This window comes from Crocodylus siamensis, chromosome 2 (genome assembly GCF_052110815.1).
Source record: "Crocodylus siamensis isolate JL-2025a chromosome 2, ASM5211081v1, whole genome shotgun sequence".
In the NCBI taxonomy this organism is placed as follows: Eukaryota; Metazoa; Chordata; order Crocodylia; family Crocodylidae; genus Crocodylus; species Crocodylus siamensis.
This window is the reverse complement of record NC_143396.1, coordinates 155,633,599-155,650,062: the sequence shown is the minus strand read 5'-3', so window position 1 is coordinate 155,650,062 and position 16,464 is coordinate 155,633,599. Positions and strand designations below refer to the sequence as shown.

Below are 16,464 nucleotides of genomic sequence, written 5' to 3'. Positions count from 1 at the left end.
CAGGGGTAAATCGAGTGTTTAGATCCCTCTGAATGAAAAGGATATGCTTGAGGCACAAAATAGAGCAAATAGCACCATGACAGCTGTGCACCAACAAGAAGGCTGTGCACTTGAAAGCCTGATGAATGAACAGATGGTATCAATAGTGTAACGATGTAAGTAAACTATATCAAAGTAGGAGCAGATCATAAAGCAATATCAAAATTCAGCCTGGCCCAGCAGCCATTGACAAATAAGCAGATTGTATTCGGCTGTCACCGATATGAACGTTCGTATAGGGCAGGGGTTAGCAACCCCTGCCCTATGTGCCGAACATGGCACGCAAGGCCATCTTGCTCGGCACACCACTGCCAGCCCGGGCTCTAAGCAGCTGCTGCCAGCCACAGAGCCCAGGCTGTTCCTAGCAGGTGGCTGGGAGGCTGCAAGCCCTGCTGCAAGCATACCAGGCTCCTTGGGCCGGCTGCAGCAGGGAGGCTGCAAACAACTGCTCCAGCCTCCGGCATGTTGGCACTCTGGCACCATCCAAGGTAGACATTGTTTTTTGTGACACTCCAGCCAAAAAACATTGCCTAACCCTGATGTAGGGCAAAGGCTTTCCATGAACTATGTCAGCAAGATTCATAGATTCATAGATGCTAGGGTCGGAAGGGACCTCAATAGATCATCGAGTCCGACCCCCTGCATAAGCAGGAAAGAGTGCTGGGCCTACATTACCCCAGCTAGATACACATCCAACCTTCTCTTGAATACCCCCAGGGTAGGGGAGAGCACCACCTCCCTTGGGAGCCCGTTCCAGACCTTGGCCACTCGAACTGTGAAGAAGTTCCTCCTAATATCCAATCTAAATCTGCTCTCTTCTAGCTTGTGGCCATTATTTCTTGTAACCCCCGGGGGTGCCTTGGTGAATAAATACTCACCAATTCCCTTCTGTGCCCCCCTGATGAACTTATAGGCAGCCACCAGGTCGCCTCTCAACCTTCTCTTGCGGAGGCTGAAAAGGTCCAGTTTCTCTAATCTCTCCTCGTAGGGCTTGGCCTGCAGGCCCTTAACTATATGAGTGGCCCTTCTCTGGACCCTCTCCAGGTTATCCGCATCCTTCTTGAAGTGCGGCGCCCAGAATTGCACGCAGTACTCCAGCTGCGGTCTGACCAGCGCCCGATAGAGGGGAAGTATCACCTCCTTAGACCTATTTGTCATGCATCTGCTGATGCACGATAAAGTGCCATTGGCTTTTCTGATGGTTTCGTCACACTGCCGGCTCATGTTCATCTTGGAGTCCACTAGGACTCCAAGATCCCTTTCCACTTCCGTGCCACCCAGCAGGTCATTTCCTAGGCTGTAGGTGTGCTGGACATTTTTCCTCCCTAGATGCAGCACTTTGCATTTCTCCTTGTTGAACTGCATTCTGTTGTTTTCTGCCCACTTGTCTAACCTGTCCAGGTCTGCTTGCAGCTGTTCCCTGCCCTCCGGCGTGTCCACTTCGCCCCATAGCTTAGTGTCATCTGCAAACTTGGACAGAGTACATTTCACCCCCTCGTCCAAGTCGCTGATGAAGACATTAAAGAGTATCGGTCCAAGCACCGAGCCCTGCGGGACCCCACTGCCCACACTCTTCCAGGTCAAAACCGACCCATCCACCACGACTCTCTGGGTGCGACCCTCCAGCCAATTCTCCACCCACCGGACTGTGCAGTCATCCAAGTCACAGCCCCTTAACTTGTTCACCAGTATGGGGTGGGATACCGTGTCAAAGGCCTTCCTGAAGTCCAAGTATACGACATCCACCCCTCCTCCTGCGTCGAGGCGTTTTGTGACCTGGTCATAAAAAGAGACTAGATTGGTCAGGCACGATCTACCTGCCACGAACCCGTGCTGGTTTCCCCTCAGCATAATTTGTCCTGCCGGGCTCTCACAAATGTGAGCCTTGATGATTTTCTCAAAGATTTTGCCAAGGATGGAGGTGAGACTGACTGGCCTATAGTTACCCGGGTCTGTTAGTCCATTGCCCCTTAGTGGCCTGGCCTCCCTCATGTAAAAGCAGGTGCATAGAAGCTTCTGATTTTAGATGTCTGTGGGCCAGTGACAAAATCCTCAATTGCTGAGAAACTTTTTTCTGAGAAGGATTTAATACCATTTTCACACTGCCACCTCTCCTTAACTTGCCAAATGCCAACTAGCACCAGATCGTGACAACGTGTATGGCTTCATATTGCCAAGTGTGTCGTTCCCTGAAAACTCTTCCCCACATGAATGAGCAATTGCAAAGCAAGCTGTGACAGGGCTAGTGTCAAGGAGGTAGGTGCTTTATTACGTAGCACTTTGGACCTACATTGTCTGCTCTTGCCTAATATGCCAAGCTGCTAGAAAAATTAAAATATTCTGGCAGTGACCAAAGGAGGCTTGCTCCTGGTTCTGGATAAAGGTGGGGATGTAGGATATAGCAGACTGGTGTTGGGAGAGAACTCTTTTTGCAGCTGTACAATGACCAGCAGTAATGGGAGATCTTCAAGATGAAGAAAACTGCTTTCCTGGAAATCTGTGCAGGCAGCCTGCAGTGAATGTGAATTCCAAGATCTAAAGGAAATAGGTTAAACCTATGGCATAATAAAGCAAGCCTCCTGATAAAATCTCTTCCACTTGGCATGGAATAGGAAAAGACTTGAAATCATGCAAAGATGCATGAAAAAAAATTCCAAAAAATCAAAAATGCTCTTGAAGTAAGTGGTTGCTGGGGACTGCTTATATCTGAGCTATGCTTAAGAAGGATTTCATTTTAGTGTTCTGCTGCTTAACAAAACTTACTACCAGCAGAAATTCTTCATGAGGTAGAAAGTATAGCTGCTTCACAACTGTGGTTAAATTTCTAGTAGTTTTTCAAGTGTCTAAAAATATGAAGAAGCACCTAGGGCTAGATCTAGTAAAGGATTTAGGCTCTTGGTTCTGGATTCTGCTCTAGGACCTGGTGTTAAGTTCCCTATACCTCCTCTACAGAGCACAAGGAAAGTGTGAGAACCACAGCATTAGCAGATTTCATAGGCATTGGGGCTGGAAGGGACCTCATAAGGTCATTGGGCCCAGCCCCCTGCCCAAGGGGCAGGAAGTCAGCTAGAGTCAAAGGATCCCAGCAAGAGGAGGGGCACTCTGAGGTGCTTTGGGTTAGAGTACAAGGCAGTCAAGGGGTGAGAGATTTAATGGTGGGGGTCTACTACAGGCCTCCCAAGCAGGGAGAAGAGCTTGACCAGGAATTCTTAGGTCAGCTCAGAGGTGATGAAGGCTAAAGATGTGGTCGTCATGGGGGACCTGAACTTCCCGGATATCTGTTGGGAGGAGCAGTCAGCCAGGTCTGAAAGCTCACGTAGGTTCTTGGACAGAGTGCGGGACCTCCATTTAACCCAGGAGGTGCACAGCCCCACCAGGAGGGAAGCCTTATTGGACCTAGTGCTGGCCATGGGTGATGACCTGGTGAAGGGGCTGCAGGTGCTCGACCACCTGGGCGACAGCGATCATTGCCTGCTGGAATTTACCATCCAGCGCAAGGTGGCAAGAGCATGCAGTAAGGCAGCAGCCCTAGACTTTAGAAGGGCAAACTTTAGTGACCTAAGGAGGATAGTCAGGGATGCACTGAGGTCCCAGAGGGGAGGGGAGCCAGGTGTCCAAGGAGAGTGGTTGCTCCTTAAGGAGGCGATCCTCCAAGCCCAAAGGAAGGTAATCCCAATGAGGATCAAAGGGAGCAGGAGAGCACACAAGCCTTCATAGCTCACCAAAAGCATCTGGGAATGTCTCCTTGCTAAAAAGGAGGCGTATACCCAATGAAAGGAAGGGGTCATCACCAGGGATGACTATTCTGAAGTTGCTCGGGGTTGTAGGGGGGCAGTTAGGAAGGCCAAGGCAAAGATGGAATTAGGACTAGCTTCTCAGATTAAGGACAATAAGTAGTCCTTTTTTAAATACATAGGGGGCAAAAAGAAGGTCCCAGGTAACGTGGGGCCCTTGCAGGATGCATTGGGGAAATTGGGTCGTCACACCAGAGGACAAAGTTTAACATGTTTAATGATTTCTTTGCCTCTGTCTTCCTAAGTAGGGACCAGAACAGCCATCTCCCTGCTGGGCCCCCCTCGGGCCCCAGGGGAGGCACATCTGGGCCAAAGGTTAGCGTGGAACTAGTTAGGGGGCTTCTGGAGGGGCTGGACGTGTTTAAGTCATCTGGCCCGGACGATCTCCACCCTAGAGTCCTTAAGGAATTGGCCGAGGTCATTGCAAGACCCCTGGCACAGTGTGGTGCTCTGGTGTGGTCCCAGAGGACTGGAAGAGGGCCAACGTGGTTCCAATCTTCAAAAAGGGGAGGAAGGAGGACCCAGGAAACTATAGGCCAGTCAGTCTTACCTCGATCCTGGGCAAGCTGTTTGAGAGAACTATGCTGGTGCACATCCATGAGGGGCCAGCTGGGGACTGCGTGCTTAGGGGCAACCAACACGGGTTCATCAGTGGCAGGTCCTGTCAGACCAACCTGGTGGCCTTCTACGATCAGATTACCAGATCATTAGATGCAGGGGTAGCAGTGGACATAGTCTTCCTGGACTTCCGGAAGGCATTCAACACTGTCTCTCACCCCGTTCTCATTAAGAAACTGGGGGACTGTGGGGTCGACGCCCACACAGTCAATTGGGTTCCCAAGTGGCTGGAGGGCCGCACCCAGAGGGTGGTAGTGGATTGGTCCTTCTCAACCGGGAAGGACGTGGGCAGTGGGGCTCTGCAGGGCTTGGTCCTCGGGCCCGCACTGTTCAACATCTTTATCAGCGATTTGGACGAGGGGATAAAAAGCACCCTGTTCAAATTTGCTGATGACACTAAGATGTGGGGGAATGTGGGCATGCTAGAAGGTAGCATCAGGCTTCAATCAGACCTAGACGGGCTACAAGGGTGGGCAGATGTGAATAGGATGGGATTCAACACAGACAACTGCAAGGTGATGCAACTGGGGAGGAACAACCGTTCCCCTACAGGCTGGGGAACTTCCCTCTTGTCAGCATGGAGGCGGAAAAAGATCTTGGAGTCATCATTGACTCCAAGATGAACATGGGCCGGCAGTGTGGGGAGGCAGTTAGGAAGGCCAACCGCACCTTGTCATGCATCCACAGATGCATCTCGAGCAGGTCAAAGGAGGTGATCCTCCCCCTCTATGCGGCACTGGTCAGGCTGCAGCTGGAGTACTGCGTCCAGTTCTGGGTGCCGCACTTCAAGAGGGATGTGGACAACATGGAGAGGGTCCAGAGGAGGGACACTCGCATGATCAGGGGACAGCAGGGCAGGCCCTATGAGGAGAGGCTACGGGACCTGAACCTGTTCTGCCTCCACAAGAGAAGGCTGAGGGGGGATCTAGTGGCCTGTCACAAACTAGTCAGGGAGGACCAGCAGGCACTGGGGGAGTCACTGTTCCCCCATGCGCTGCCAGGAGTGACCAGGAATAACGGTCACAAGCTGGCAGAGGGAAGGTTTAAGCTAGATATCAGGAAGCGCTACTTCACGATCAGGGCGGCTAGGATCTGGAACCAACTTCCAAGAGAAGTGGTCCTGGCTTCTACCCTGGGGGTTTTTAAGAGGAGGTTAGATGAACATCTTGCTGGAGTTGTTTGACCCCAGTATTGTTTCCTGCCATGGCAGGGGGTCGGACTAGATGATCTGCTCGGGTCCCTTCTGACCCTAGAAACTATGAAACTATAAGCATCCAAATGTTTCTTAAAAGTGTGCAGACTAGGTGCTTGCACACCTGCCGGGGGAGGGAGTCTATTCCAGGCCTTAGGGGCTCATATAGTAAAGAACTTTGTCCTTCTGTCCAGCTTAAAATGGTCTTGCAAGTGCACCCCCTGCAAAAAGGCATCACTGACACTCAGCAGCACCTGTAAGCAAGTGGGGGTGTTCCCACAGACTCCACCAGCACTGTTGGTGGCAAAGGGGGATGGTGAGCACCGACCAATGGTTGGAGACCACCTGCAGCTGCTCTCAACATCAGCAGCCAGCCGGAATTGCAGACTGCTGCATATGCCATTGGTGGTGGCAAGCGGTGACTACCCACAGGTGCTGCTGAGTGTCAGTGGTGCCTTTGCAGGGGGTGCACTGCATCACCCCTGATTAGAACAATTTTTTTTACTGCAAGGAACACAGAAAGACCAAAAGAGCTGTCATTTGCTGGGTCAGACCATAGGTCTGTCTTGCCAGGTTTCTGCAGAGGGGTGGCATCACATAAGAGTGAAATCATGTCTGGCTGTGGCAAGCAGGGAGGCATGGTCCACAAGCCTAGGTCTTCGCAGGCAGGGCTGCAGTTCCCTGTAGGCTATGTATGCTGTATGCTTTACATGGAAAGCCTGATGGCTGAAGTCCTGGAATTGGCTGGGAATGCTGCATGGGATGAGAAAACTTGCATCAGTTGCACCATCTCTAGCTGGTGATCCACAATGACAGGGAGCTAAACAAGCCCCTAGGGGAAGGTCACACTGCTCAGAGCAGAGTCCCACCCAACATCTAGTTGGTTCTACTGTCTTAAGAAAAAGAGAGCAATAAAGTCAAGGGCAAGTGAAGCCCATGCAGATTCAGACCTAGACTTGGAAACATTCATAACACAACCCCCCCACCTCCCCTCATATCACAGAAGAGCAGAAAGTATATGCTGAAAGGGAGGGCAGACTAAGCATGAGCAGGCATTCCCCACCTCACAGTCTCCGGCATTTAAGGTCTAGACCAGGGGCAGGCAATCAAAGCAAGGCACACAAAGTCATTTTGCTTGGCAGTCACATCTCTGGGTAGGGGCCAGGCCTGCACTGCCACAATAAGGATCAGGCCCCCTTGCAGCTCCCCCACCTTCTGCCCTGGGGATGCCAATACCTTTCAAGCTGAGGTTGCAGGCATTTTTGCCACTGTGCCCAAAAACATTGCCCACCCCTGGTCTAGGCAGTTCTGATTCAGAGGCTGGACCCCTAACCTCCTTGCTCAATAGCTACCAGTACCCCTTTCCTTCGCAGCAGGCCAGGGTGTTTTTGACACCACAGTGCCTATTTGAAATCTCTGGGTTGCTCTAATGAAACGTGCAGTGCTGCTACTGTAGGGCCCCTGGCTGACAGTCACTGTGCCAAGGAGTGCAACACCCCTGTCTGCCGGTCCTGCCTGCTGCACCGGGGGGCGGAGCTTCACATCCTCTCAAGACCCTTTATTTGCAGGACACAACTCGGGGTGACCGTGTACAGGTGTTGGGCTGCGCCTCCTAGGGCAGGCCCTGGTGCCTCTCCTTGGGGTGTCTTTAATTTTTCCTGCACCTGAAGAAGGGCCTATGTGCCCGAAAGCGTGCTGAAAAAGACAACGTGTTTGCAGCTCTCCCGGAGGATTCAGCACCCAATTCCTTTTCCCAGCAGCTGCCCTAAGCACCGCTCGGGGGTGGAGGGGAGGCACTTGCAAGCCCCATGTGTGGGGCGGAGCAGGGCAGAGGTAGGTGCCCGGGTCCCAGAAGGGCCCGTAGCTGTGCCTGAGCCTGGGCGCGGGGCCTCGGAGGCAGTAGGTGCCCGCGGGCAGCACCGCCAGCGCTAGACAAAATGGCGGCGAGGGCCGTGCGGGCGGGAGCCGGAAAAGGGGTGGAGCGGGGTGATCACGGGTCCCTTACGCCGCGCACTGGGCCAACAACCCCCTCCCCCACCGCCCCGCGGGGCTCGCAAGGCCACTCTGCTGGGCCGCGCCTGTCATTTTAAGTGTGGGCGTGGTTTCCATTGATACCCGGGCGCGCGAGCCACCTGCCCCACCTCTCCCTCAGCCCCGCCCGGCGGCTGGGCTCCGATTGGCTCCTGGCCCGCAGAGACGCCCCGCCCTCCTCAGCGGCGATTGGCGGGCGGTGGGGTCCGGGTGCCCGGATGTGGGCACGTTCGGTGGTTATAAAGCGCCGAGGGAAGGCGGGAGCCGGCGCAGTTTGAATCGCGGCGGGTACGGGTGCGTGGTGCTGCTAGGGCCTCGTTGTGTGTGAGAGCCGCTCGCTCCCTCTACTGTGCGGTGCTACAGCGCCGCTCACGATGGTAGGAGACCACGGAGATGGGGGGCGGTTGGGGGCGGGGGTTGCTCAGCCGCGCGGCAGTGGCGGGGAGGAGGTGGCGGCCGCGTGGGGGGAAGGGGTGCAACGGTTGGAAAGCTGGCACGCGTTGGGGTGCGCTCGTGTCCCGCAGCCCGCTGGACTGGGGGGGAGGGGGCGCGCATGCGCAGCAGGCTGCCGGGAGCACTCAGCGCCTGCGCCCGGCGAGTCTCGGGCTGCTGGGCGTGGGGGCAAGAACGCATGCGCGGTGCCCTGGCTCGGTGCGCTGGTTGGGAAGCGCATGCGCGGGGCTGCTGGGCGGATCTTGCCTGAGACCCGAGTGGCTGATGTTTTCAAGTGAGCTTATAGGAGGGAGGAACTGGTTCCAGTGGCGTAGGGATCCACTTCTGATCACTGCCTGCCTTCCTCTTTTGTAGGCTGGTGGTAAAGCTGGGAAGGACTCTGGGAAGACCAAGACCAAGGCAGTGTCTCGCTCGCAGAGAGCTGGACTGCAGGTGAGTCTGCAGGGCTTCATCCCACTTACTTGCCCTCCAACACTTTTTGCCTTTTGTTTAGGAGTTTTTCTCTATTTGCGTCTTGTCTGCTATGGGGCAGTCTGCTTCAGGACAGCTGCAGTTCAGGTCCACTGATTTGTCATGATTTTTAAAAAGCTAGTCTTTGTTTGCAGGTTGCTATTTTCAATGCCTAGGTTTTGCATTACTTGAAGAGGTTTTTTTCAGTACAGTTAAGGAGTAACAGCTTGGACTGGGAATGAACAGCTTGAACTATGATGGTGCTGCTACTATATGATGGGGATCTTCAACCAAAATGCTATGAGATGCTTCCAAAGGGGCTGTGGTGCCCACCTGTGTCAAAAGATGAGCAATTGCTTCTTTTCCTTGCTGGGGTTGGGCACTCCTAAAATCTGTCAAGCAGCACTTGTAGCTAGTCCCCACACCTTGCAGCTTTTGCACTGGCCACCCTGCTCCTAACAGTGTGCTGCAGTGTGTATCCATGTAAAGTGCATGAGCTGATGGCCAGGTATAGGTGGGGGGCTACAACTTATATCCTGACTTATCCCCTGTCCCTTCTACTGCCCCTCCCCATGTGCCTGGAGTGGTGAGAGGCTGTAGGTGCATGTGGTTTCAGTTGCTGGCATTGGAAGCCTAGTACTTATCATTTCATGCACAGAGCAATGGCTGGGAGCGGCCAGATGCTGGAAAAAGGGTACAGTGGGGTGAGGTCTTGCCTTGCCACTCTTACCTGGCACAAATTGGTTTCTAATTCAGTTCTCAGCCAGGGTGCTTCTAAACTCTGAAAAATTAAGAAGGGCTGTCTTTAGGCTAAAAAAGCTGAGAATTGCTGTCTTATGGGATAAGGAATCATGCTTTGTTGCATCAAATAACAAATGGGCCTTTCTGTGATTATTTTATTGTAGCTTTTGGCAGGGTTTCAGTCTTTCATTCACCAAACCTTTTATGGTGTTTACACCATGTTCTTTCTGCTTTTAATGTCTTGCAGTTCCCGGTTGGCCGCATTCACCGTCATCTGAAGTCCAGGACCACCAGCCATGGACGTGTAGGAGCTACTGCTGCTGTATACAGTGCTGCTATTTTGGAGTACCTGACAGCTGAGGTAAGCTTACTGTGGGAGAGACTGGGAAAGGCAGTTAATGTTCTTAAAATCGGTAGATTGACTTAAGTCTATTTAAATTGCTATAAATCAGTAGCCCAAATTTAAATAATTTTATCAAGTTTTCCATTGTATTGTTTCCTTTTTTACAGAAAGGTTACATCATCATTGGTTGATCTAATAGAACTTGTCCTACTGTAAATACTGCATTAAGTTGCACGCTTGGTACATGTTTTCTAGGTACACAAGCTATCTCTCTCTTCATAGCTTGTGTACCTAGAAACGCATGTTCCAAACTTACAGTTAACTGCAGTCTTTAGTGTGTGTGTGTGTGATCAACCAATGATAGATATACATTTTAAGAACTTACTGTTTAACTTACAGCATTGCTAACAACCTGAATGTACTATTTTAGTGTACTAAACACAGGGAAATGTGTTTTGCTCAGTAGATTTAGCTTCTTGCTCTTTTTTATCAAGATGGTGACTTGCTTTTAAACACACAACCAACAACAAATTAAACAACTTTAGTGTTTTGGATATGGAAACTATTATCAAAACTTGATTAACACTTGGATAACTAATTTATTAAATGCTAGTATTGACTGTTATAGTATGGCATGAACTGTGATTTCTAGTGAATTAAAGCAATAATTTTGGATCACCCTGGGGAAAACTTTCTAAAATGTCCATCTTGAAATCAAGACTAGTCTACCACTTTCAACACTTGAGCCCGGTGTTGGTCCTCTGTACACACTCCTCCTTATTTCTCCCTGTTCCTCCTTCACACAGATTAACACCAAACCAGTGCTTCTCCCTGTGATGTAATCCACCATACCCTCCCTAGCTTCTTTGTCATCCCAACAACCTGTGCTGTCTGCTGTTACAGCACATAGGGCTAGGGGGCTACAATATTTTAGAGACATGAATAGCATGAACTTCAGTTAAATGGCCCTTCTGCTTCCTTTGGATATGTAAAGATGCAAACACACTTGAAGTACCCAAACCCTTACCAAGTCCCAGGGAGTTGGTAGTTACTGAGCAGATGGTTGCTTTGCCACGAGCTGGAAAATAAGCCTCTATTATGGGTACAGTCATCAATATTCATAAACTGAGAATTGAGCCAGTTGGATCAGGTAGAGAGAGAGAGGAGCAGGAGTTTTGATACCTTCCAGGTGGTCCTAGTAAATGATTCTGATCACTTTTTGACTCAAAATATTTTATTTAAATTATTTTTATCTTGTACCTTAGTCTATACTGTATTAAAATTAGGGTTCATTTTAAGCTGGCTTACTCTTTTAAAAGGAAAACTTAAGTAATTTAAATCCAACTTTTTTGCTTAAATGGGGCAAATAAAAGCTGCATAATCATTGCCACTTGTATTCAGAGGTTTTAGGATAACATTTCCTGCTGTAATCAGAATTTGCTTTCATCTAAAAATACTTCAGTGAACTATTTTAGTGAGTCTTGAGGATCAGCAGGAAGGGAGTTAAGTTGGTATTTTGATGGAGGCCATGGTGTGGGAGTGAAGGATGTTGCATAATACAGTCAGTGTCAAATCGGAATTGTGCAAAACTTGGGCTATCTGTGCTGTGGCATAGAGCTCTGTTAACCCTTTTAAGGAGCCCTATCCTGGGAGTCCTACTAATTAAGAGTTTCCTATCTTTAGGAGAAGTAACTAAAGCTATAAACAAGACATGGTAATTCTTGTGGGACTGGTTGTGCCCCATCTTCTTGAATGGAGAAGTTGTGGGTTTGACATCTCTACACCTCCCTTCAAAGTGGCTGATTGCACTGCTGCTTTTCCACCAGTAGGTGGCTGGAGAGAGCACACATTGCAGCATGCCGGGTGCTGGTCAAGTTCCATAGGATCCCTTGACTGCAAGTGCTCACAGAGCACCTGCTTTTACATTTTGGGTAGGTGGTGACATTTTTGTAGGACTGATTTTGGTGTTGGTCATTGTGTAGCTTGTGCCTTTGAATATCTGCCCTTATTTCTGGTGCACTGGTGTGGCCATCATTGATCATAAGCCAGAGCTTTCACCAGCAATACCTGCTATGGATCTGTATATAGTCATAGCCTTGCTGGCCCAGTGTCATTAACTTGTGGGCCTCAATGGCTGCTGTTACTATTTTTAATTTGCCCTCAAGAACAAAGGCTGGGGGAGAAGCTCACATGTACAAGACAGTCCCACCCTCTGTTTGGCAACAAGTACATGTGGCTTGTATTAGGCAGCAGTAGATACCGGTCCCCTAAAGCTGTTTTGGCTGCAGCTTGGCATCTGCCTGAGTAGATAGGGGATCGACTCCAAGTAATAACGCAGTGTTTCTGGGCCAAGGAGATAAGCAGCAACTGGTAGGAGCAGATCGTTTTGGCCACCTAGATGATAGGCAATGATGGACAAATGCCCCTGGACATGAAGAAGTGTACCTTCGTGGAGATTTGTGCCAAAATTGCCTTGCACATACAGCCATGGTCAGTGATGATGAGTTTGCTCTTACCTGTAGGGCAGTGGTCTCCAAAGTGGGGTGCGCGAGATGATCCAGTGGGGTGTGGGAAGAAATATTAGAATTCTGTTTTTTCTTTTTTTAGATGGAAAAAATATAAGAAAGAAATTAAGCTTTACTAATATTTAATATACGGATTGACACTGGTGCCCTCACTCGGTCCGTCTGTCAGACAGTCATGTGTCACGTATGGTAAGCAAGGTATCCTGAGGAAAGAGCGTGAGTTCCGCTACGCGGAGGTACAGTAGTACAGTAGTCTCCAAACTTTGTACAGTGTTGCACTGAGTAGTACATGTGTATAATTTATAAATAAATAGACATATATTGGGGTGCATGCTCAAACTTTTTATTGATAGGGGTGCGCGATCAAAAATTTGGAGATCACTGCTGTAGAGAACTGTATTTCTATAGTTATTCCTATCCCTATGAGGGGCTGGACTCGAAGATGTTCTGAGGTCCCTTCCAACCCTAATGTCTATGTCTGTACAAGCTTATGACCCCAGACAGCTGCTGCTCTGTGGCAAACTGTTTTGGCATAGGCAAGTTGACTGCTAGAGAGGCTGTGCAAGAGATATCTGAGAATATGGGTGATGGCCCTGTATACCATATGTCTTGCCAACCCACAGGAGGTTGTGGATGAGTTTACCAGCCTGTGGTTTCCCAGCTACGTTAGGGCTGTTGAGCACACACATCTGTGTCCTTCCCCTTGTGGATTCTGGCTGTGAATTCACCAATTGGAAGGGGTACTTCGCAATCATGATTCAGAAAGTTGGGGACCACCACGGGCACTTGAGCTGTGTATAGTTAGTCAGACAGTGTGCTTTGCTAAGATATGTAGGCATTCCCTTTTCCATTTTGGGTCAGGGAGAGAGCTTGCCCCTAGCCTGCCTGGCCCCCAGGCTGAGGAGTGACTATCTTTGGTACTAATAAGGGACTCATCCTACCCTGCACCCCTAGCTAATGAAGCCTTTCACTAGGTGTCTGGATGCCTAGGAGGAACTGTTCACTAGGTCAGCAGCTGTAAAATGTCTGTGGAGTGTGCTTTTAAACATCTAAAGCCTTTCTGGAGGTGGCTGAGGATGTATGGATATCAGTAAGTGCAACATACCCTAGTTCATGGTCCCTGTATGTGTATTGCAAAATGCTGGAGGCCAAGAGTAGCACAAGAAATTCAAAAAAAATTAAAGTCCTAGTGTCACGGTGAAAACTGATCTTATATTGGTTTGTTTGGGTTTTGGGGTTTGTTTTTGTGTGGTTGTTTTTTGTTTTTGTTTTTTTTTTTTTCTAAGCCTGACATCTAGTGGCATTTGTCAGTAGTCCTTTGTGAGGTCCATGCTTGTCAGATACTGGGCACCTCCAGGTTTGCTATTCTGGGTATGAGATGCTCATCTGGTACTAATGGCATTAAGCTTGTGACTGTCTGTCTGCACAGAACCTATTGGTGCCATTCTTGGGCACCATCATCGCAAGTGAGGCCCATGGGCTGTTTTGTTGAATTGCCTCCTGCCCTGGTGCCAACATGTCCCTGATTTCCCTTTTCCAGGTCCTACCTAGCCTATTTTCCCAGTGATTCTGAAAGGTGGTGAACACCTGATAGATTTGTCCCCTGTTTCCACTTGATGCATGACTAAGTGTATACTAGCTTGCTGGGGAAATACCTGTAGCTTTGCAGAAGCACTCTGATTTCTAACTCCTAGGCAGTAGGTAATTTTGTTAGAGTAGAATAGATTCCACCAGAGTTGTCTTCTGCTTCCACTATCAGATCTAAAAGAGGGTCTTCAATCCTTTCCCAGTTCCCCCACAGTGGGAAAAACAATTTTTCTGTCATAAGGTTTCATTACAATTACATGACTTGCTGTCTAATGGCAAGTGTGTTTTCTCCCCCTTTTTACATTATTCAGCTCTTTGACCTTCCCAGCCAGCTTGGACCTTTTTCTTTGCACAGAAAACTAAGTGAGGTAATACCTGGTTTATTGGTGCCCAACTTTCCACCCCCATGGGCCAGATGAGTGGTGTAAGGTTGGTCCAAGAGCTAGATCACATGGAGGTTTGGCACATGACATCAGTACATGGGTCTGTCCTGCACAACAACCTAGTTATGTACTTGAATACAGCTGTGTGCTAGCCCCAGGGCTCCTCATGGGTCCAGAAATGTGGCACCAGAGGAGTGGCAATTAACACTGCCACACCTCCCTGCCACAATTTCTAGACCCCTGGGGAGCCCTGCAGGCTGGAAGCTGAGCACCACTGTCCTATTCCATGTGACCTGTTGATCACATGGCAAGCATACTAAATCTCTTGTTTCTTCTGTGCCTTGGCTAGGCTCTCTTGGCCCAAATGCATGAGCTTGGTGGGTCTTTCATAAAATAAACACATACTTCCAACTTTCCCTCTGGAGGAATTTTTTTCCCCCCTTATTTCTCTTTCATTAAGTCCAGGGGTCTCATTGGCCCCTGACTGCACAGCAGTTCAGAAAGGGACAAGTCTGTAAATTTCTTCTAGTTTCCAAAGACATTCTCTGAGAAGGTAGGGAAAGCATTTATCTGTAGGTGTTGATTCATAAAGGTCTTCACCTGTTTTCAGAGTCCTCTTAAATCTCTCCATTGGATAACTCTTCCAATTCAGTGAGTTAGCTGAGTGAATTAAGGTTTTTTTTGGGGGGGTGTTGTGCCCACAGGTTCTTGAGCTGGCAGGAAATGCATCCAAAGACTTAAAGGTGAAGCGTATCACTCCCCGTCACTTGCAGCTTGCAATCAGAGGAGATGAAGAACTGGACTCTCTCATTAAGGCAACAATTGCTGGTGGTGGTATGTAATACTGTCCTCTTACTCGTGTTAAAGTCTAACAGATCATGTTTCTAATATACAAATAAGGGTGTGTGCGCGTGTGTGTGCGCGCGTGTGCCCTTCTGGATTTTACATGACTGGGAAATAACTTCTATTTAATTTCTTGCCTTGTTTTTTATTTTAGGTGTAATACCACATATCCACAAATCGCTTATTGGAAAGAAAGGACAACAGAAAACTGTCTAAAGAATACCAGGATTCCTTGTTATCTCAGGACTCTTAAGTACTCGAACAATTGTCCAGTGTTGGTGATTCCAGTGGACTGTATCTGTGAAACACAATTTTGCCTTTTTGTAACTTGAGAAGCTAAAGCTCGCTGAGCTGTCTAACAAACCAAATTTCTGCATTGAAGTCTTAACCATATTTAAGTGTTACCATGGCTTCAAAGAAGCTATTGTATTTGTAGTGGGTTTTGATTGAGCTGACTGTTTTAGATCGGTTGATTTTTAATGTGAAGCAGAAGTTAAAGGAAATGTTTTGGTTTTGTACAGACTTTTCATCCACTAGAGTGGAAATGTTCAATAAATGTTATATCAATAGTAGTAGTAGTAGTGGTCTGTCTCTTTCTTCAAATCTGCCTTTAACAAAAGGGTGCGATTATAGATTCCCTTCCCATAAAAGATCTAGCAGTAAGATGGCACCCCTGATTTTAAAAGCTGCAGGCTTGAAAGTACCTTAATCCAAGCACTCTTTTTTTTTTTCCTTCCTGTACCACAAAAACTAGCTGCCCCCCCCCCACATGCACACTCCTGGATTGCTGCAGTTAATTGATGTTTTAATTTCTGACATAACAATTTTTATCAAATGTTATATTTTAAAGAGATACCAATAGACTGACAATTTTGGCATTCAGTAGGTGAAGGCTGGATTATATCTGATGCTACCTGTCACTATATAACACGTCTAAAATTTACTGGTCTTAAATGGTGATAGTGAAAAGCAGGTGTTTGAGTGCCTGATACTGCTCTTAAGCAAGCCTGGGATCTAGGAATCTATGAAGCAGATGTACATCTTCAATATATTTGAGCAATGAGCCAAAATGTAACATTCACTGAACTAGCAGGTGGTCTGACAAATCCTGAAAATATTTAAATTCACCTTAATGTTTGGTTTGGTTTGGATGGATCTAGAACTCGAGGCTCTTGTCCATGGTAGGCACTTGTTTTTGTGTTTTTCCTTAGAGGTAGCATATATGCCATAAGTTGGAGAAGTGGGAAGAAGAACATGGAGCTTCCACTGCTGCTTTCTAGTAGCAGCTGGGTTCTACCATGTTCATTTGTGACAGATGTACCTTTTGACTTCACTGTCCTGAATCTTGTTTTACAGCCCCTTAAGTCTACTTCTATTCCTTTACACAAGGGCTTTGGAGTGAATGGGCAACTGCAGGGGGGGAAGAGTAATGGAGCAGAGAGGGGTGTAGTGGGGTATATAACTT

General features: G+C 48.5%; 1 protein-coding gene across 1 annotated transcript; it reads left to right on the top strand.

Moving 5' to 3' along the window:
• The first annotated feature begins 7,893 nt into the window (after window positions 1-7,893).
• H2AZ1 (H2A.Z variant histone 1) lies at window positions 7,894-15,571 on the top strand. Its single transcript, XM_090031865.1, has 5 exons — window positions 7,894-8,051; window positions 8,482-8,559; window positions 9,566-9,679; window positions 14,861-14,990; window positions 15,154-15,571. Exons 1-5 carry the CDS (start codon window positions 8,049-8,051, stop codon window positions 15,213-15,215), a joined length of 387 nt encoding a protein of 128 aa, XP_089887991.1. The 5' UTR covers window positions 7,894-8,048; the 3' UTR covers window positions 15,216-15,571.
• Window positions 15,572-16,464: the final 893 nt, after the last annotated feature.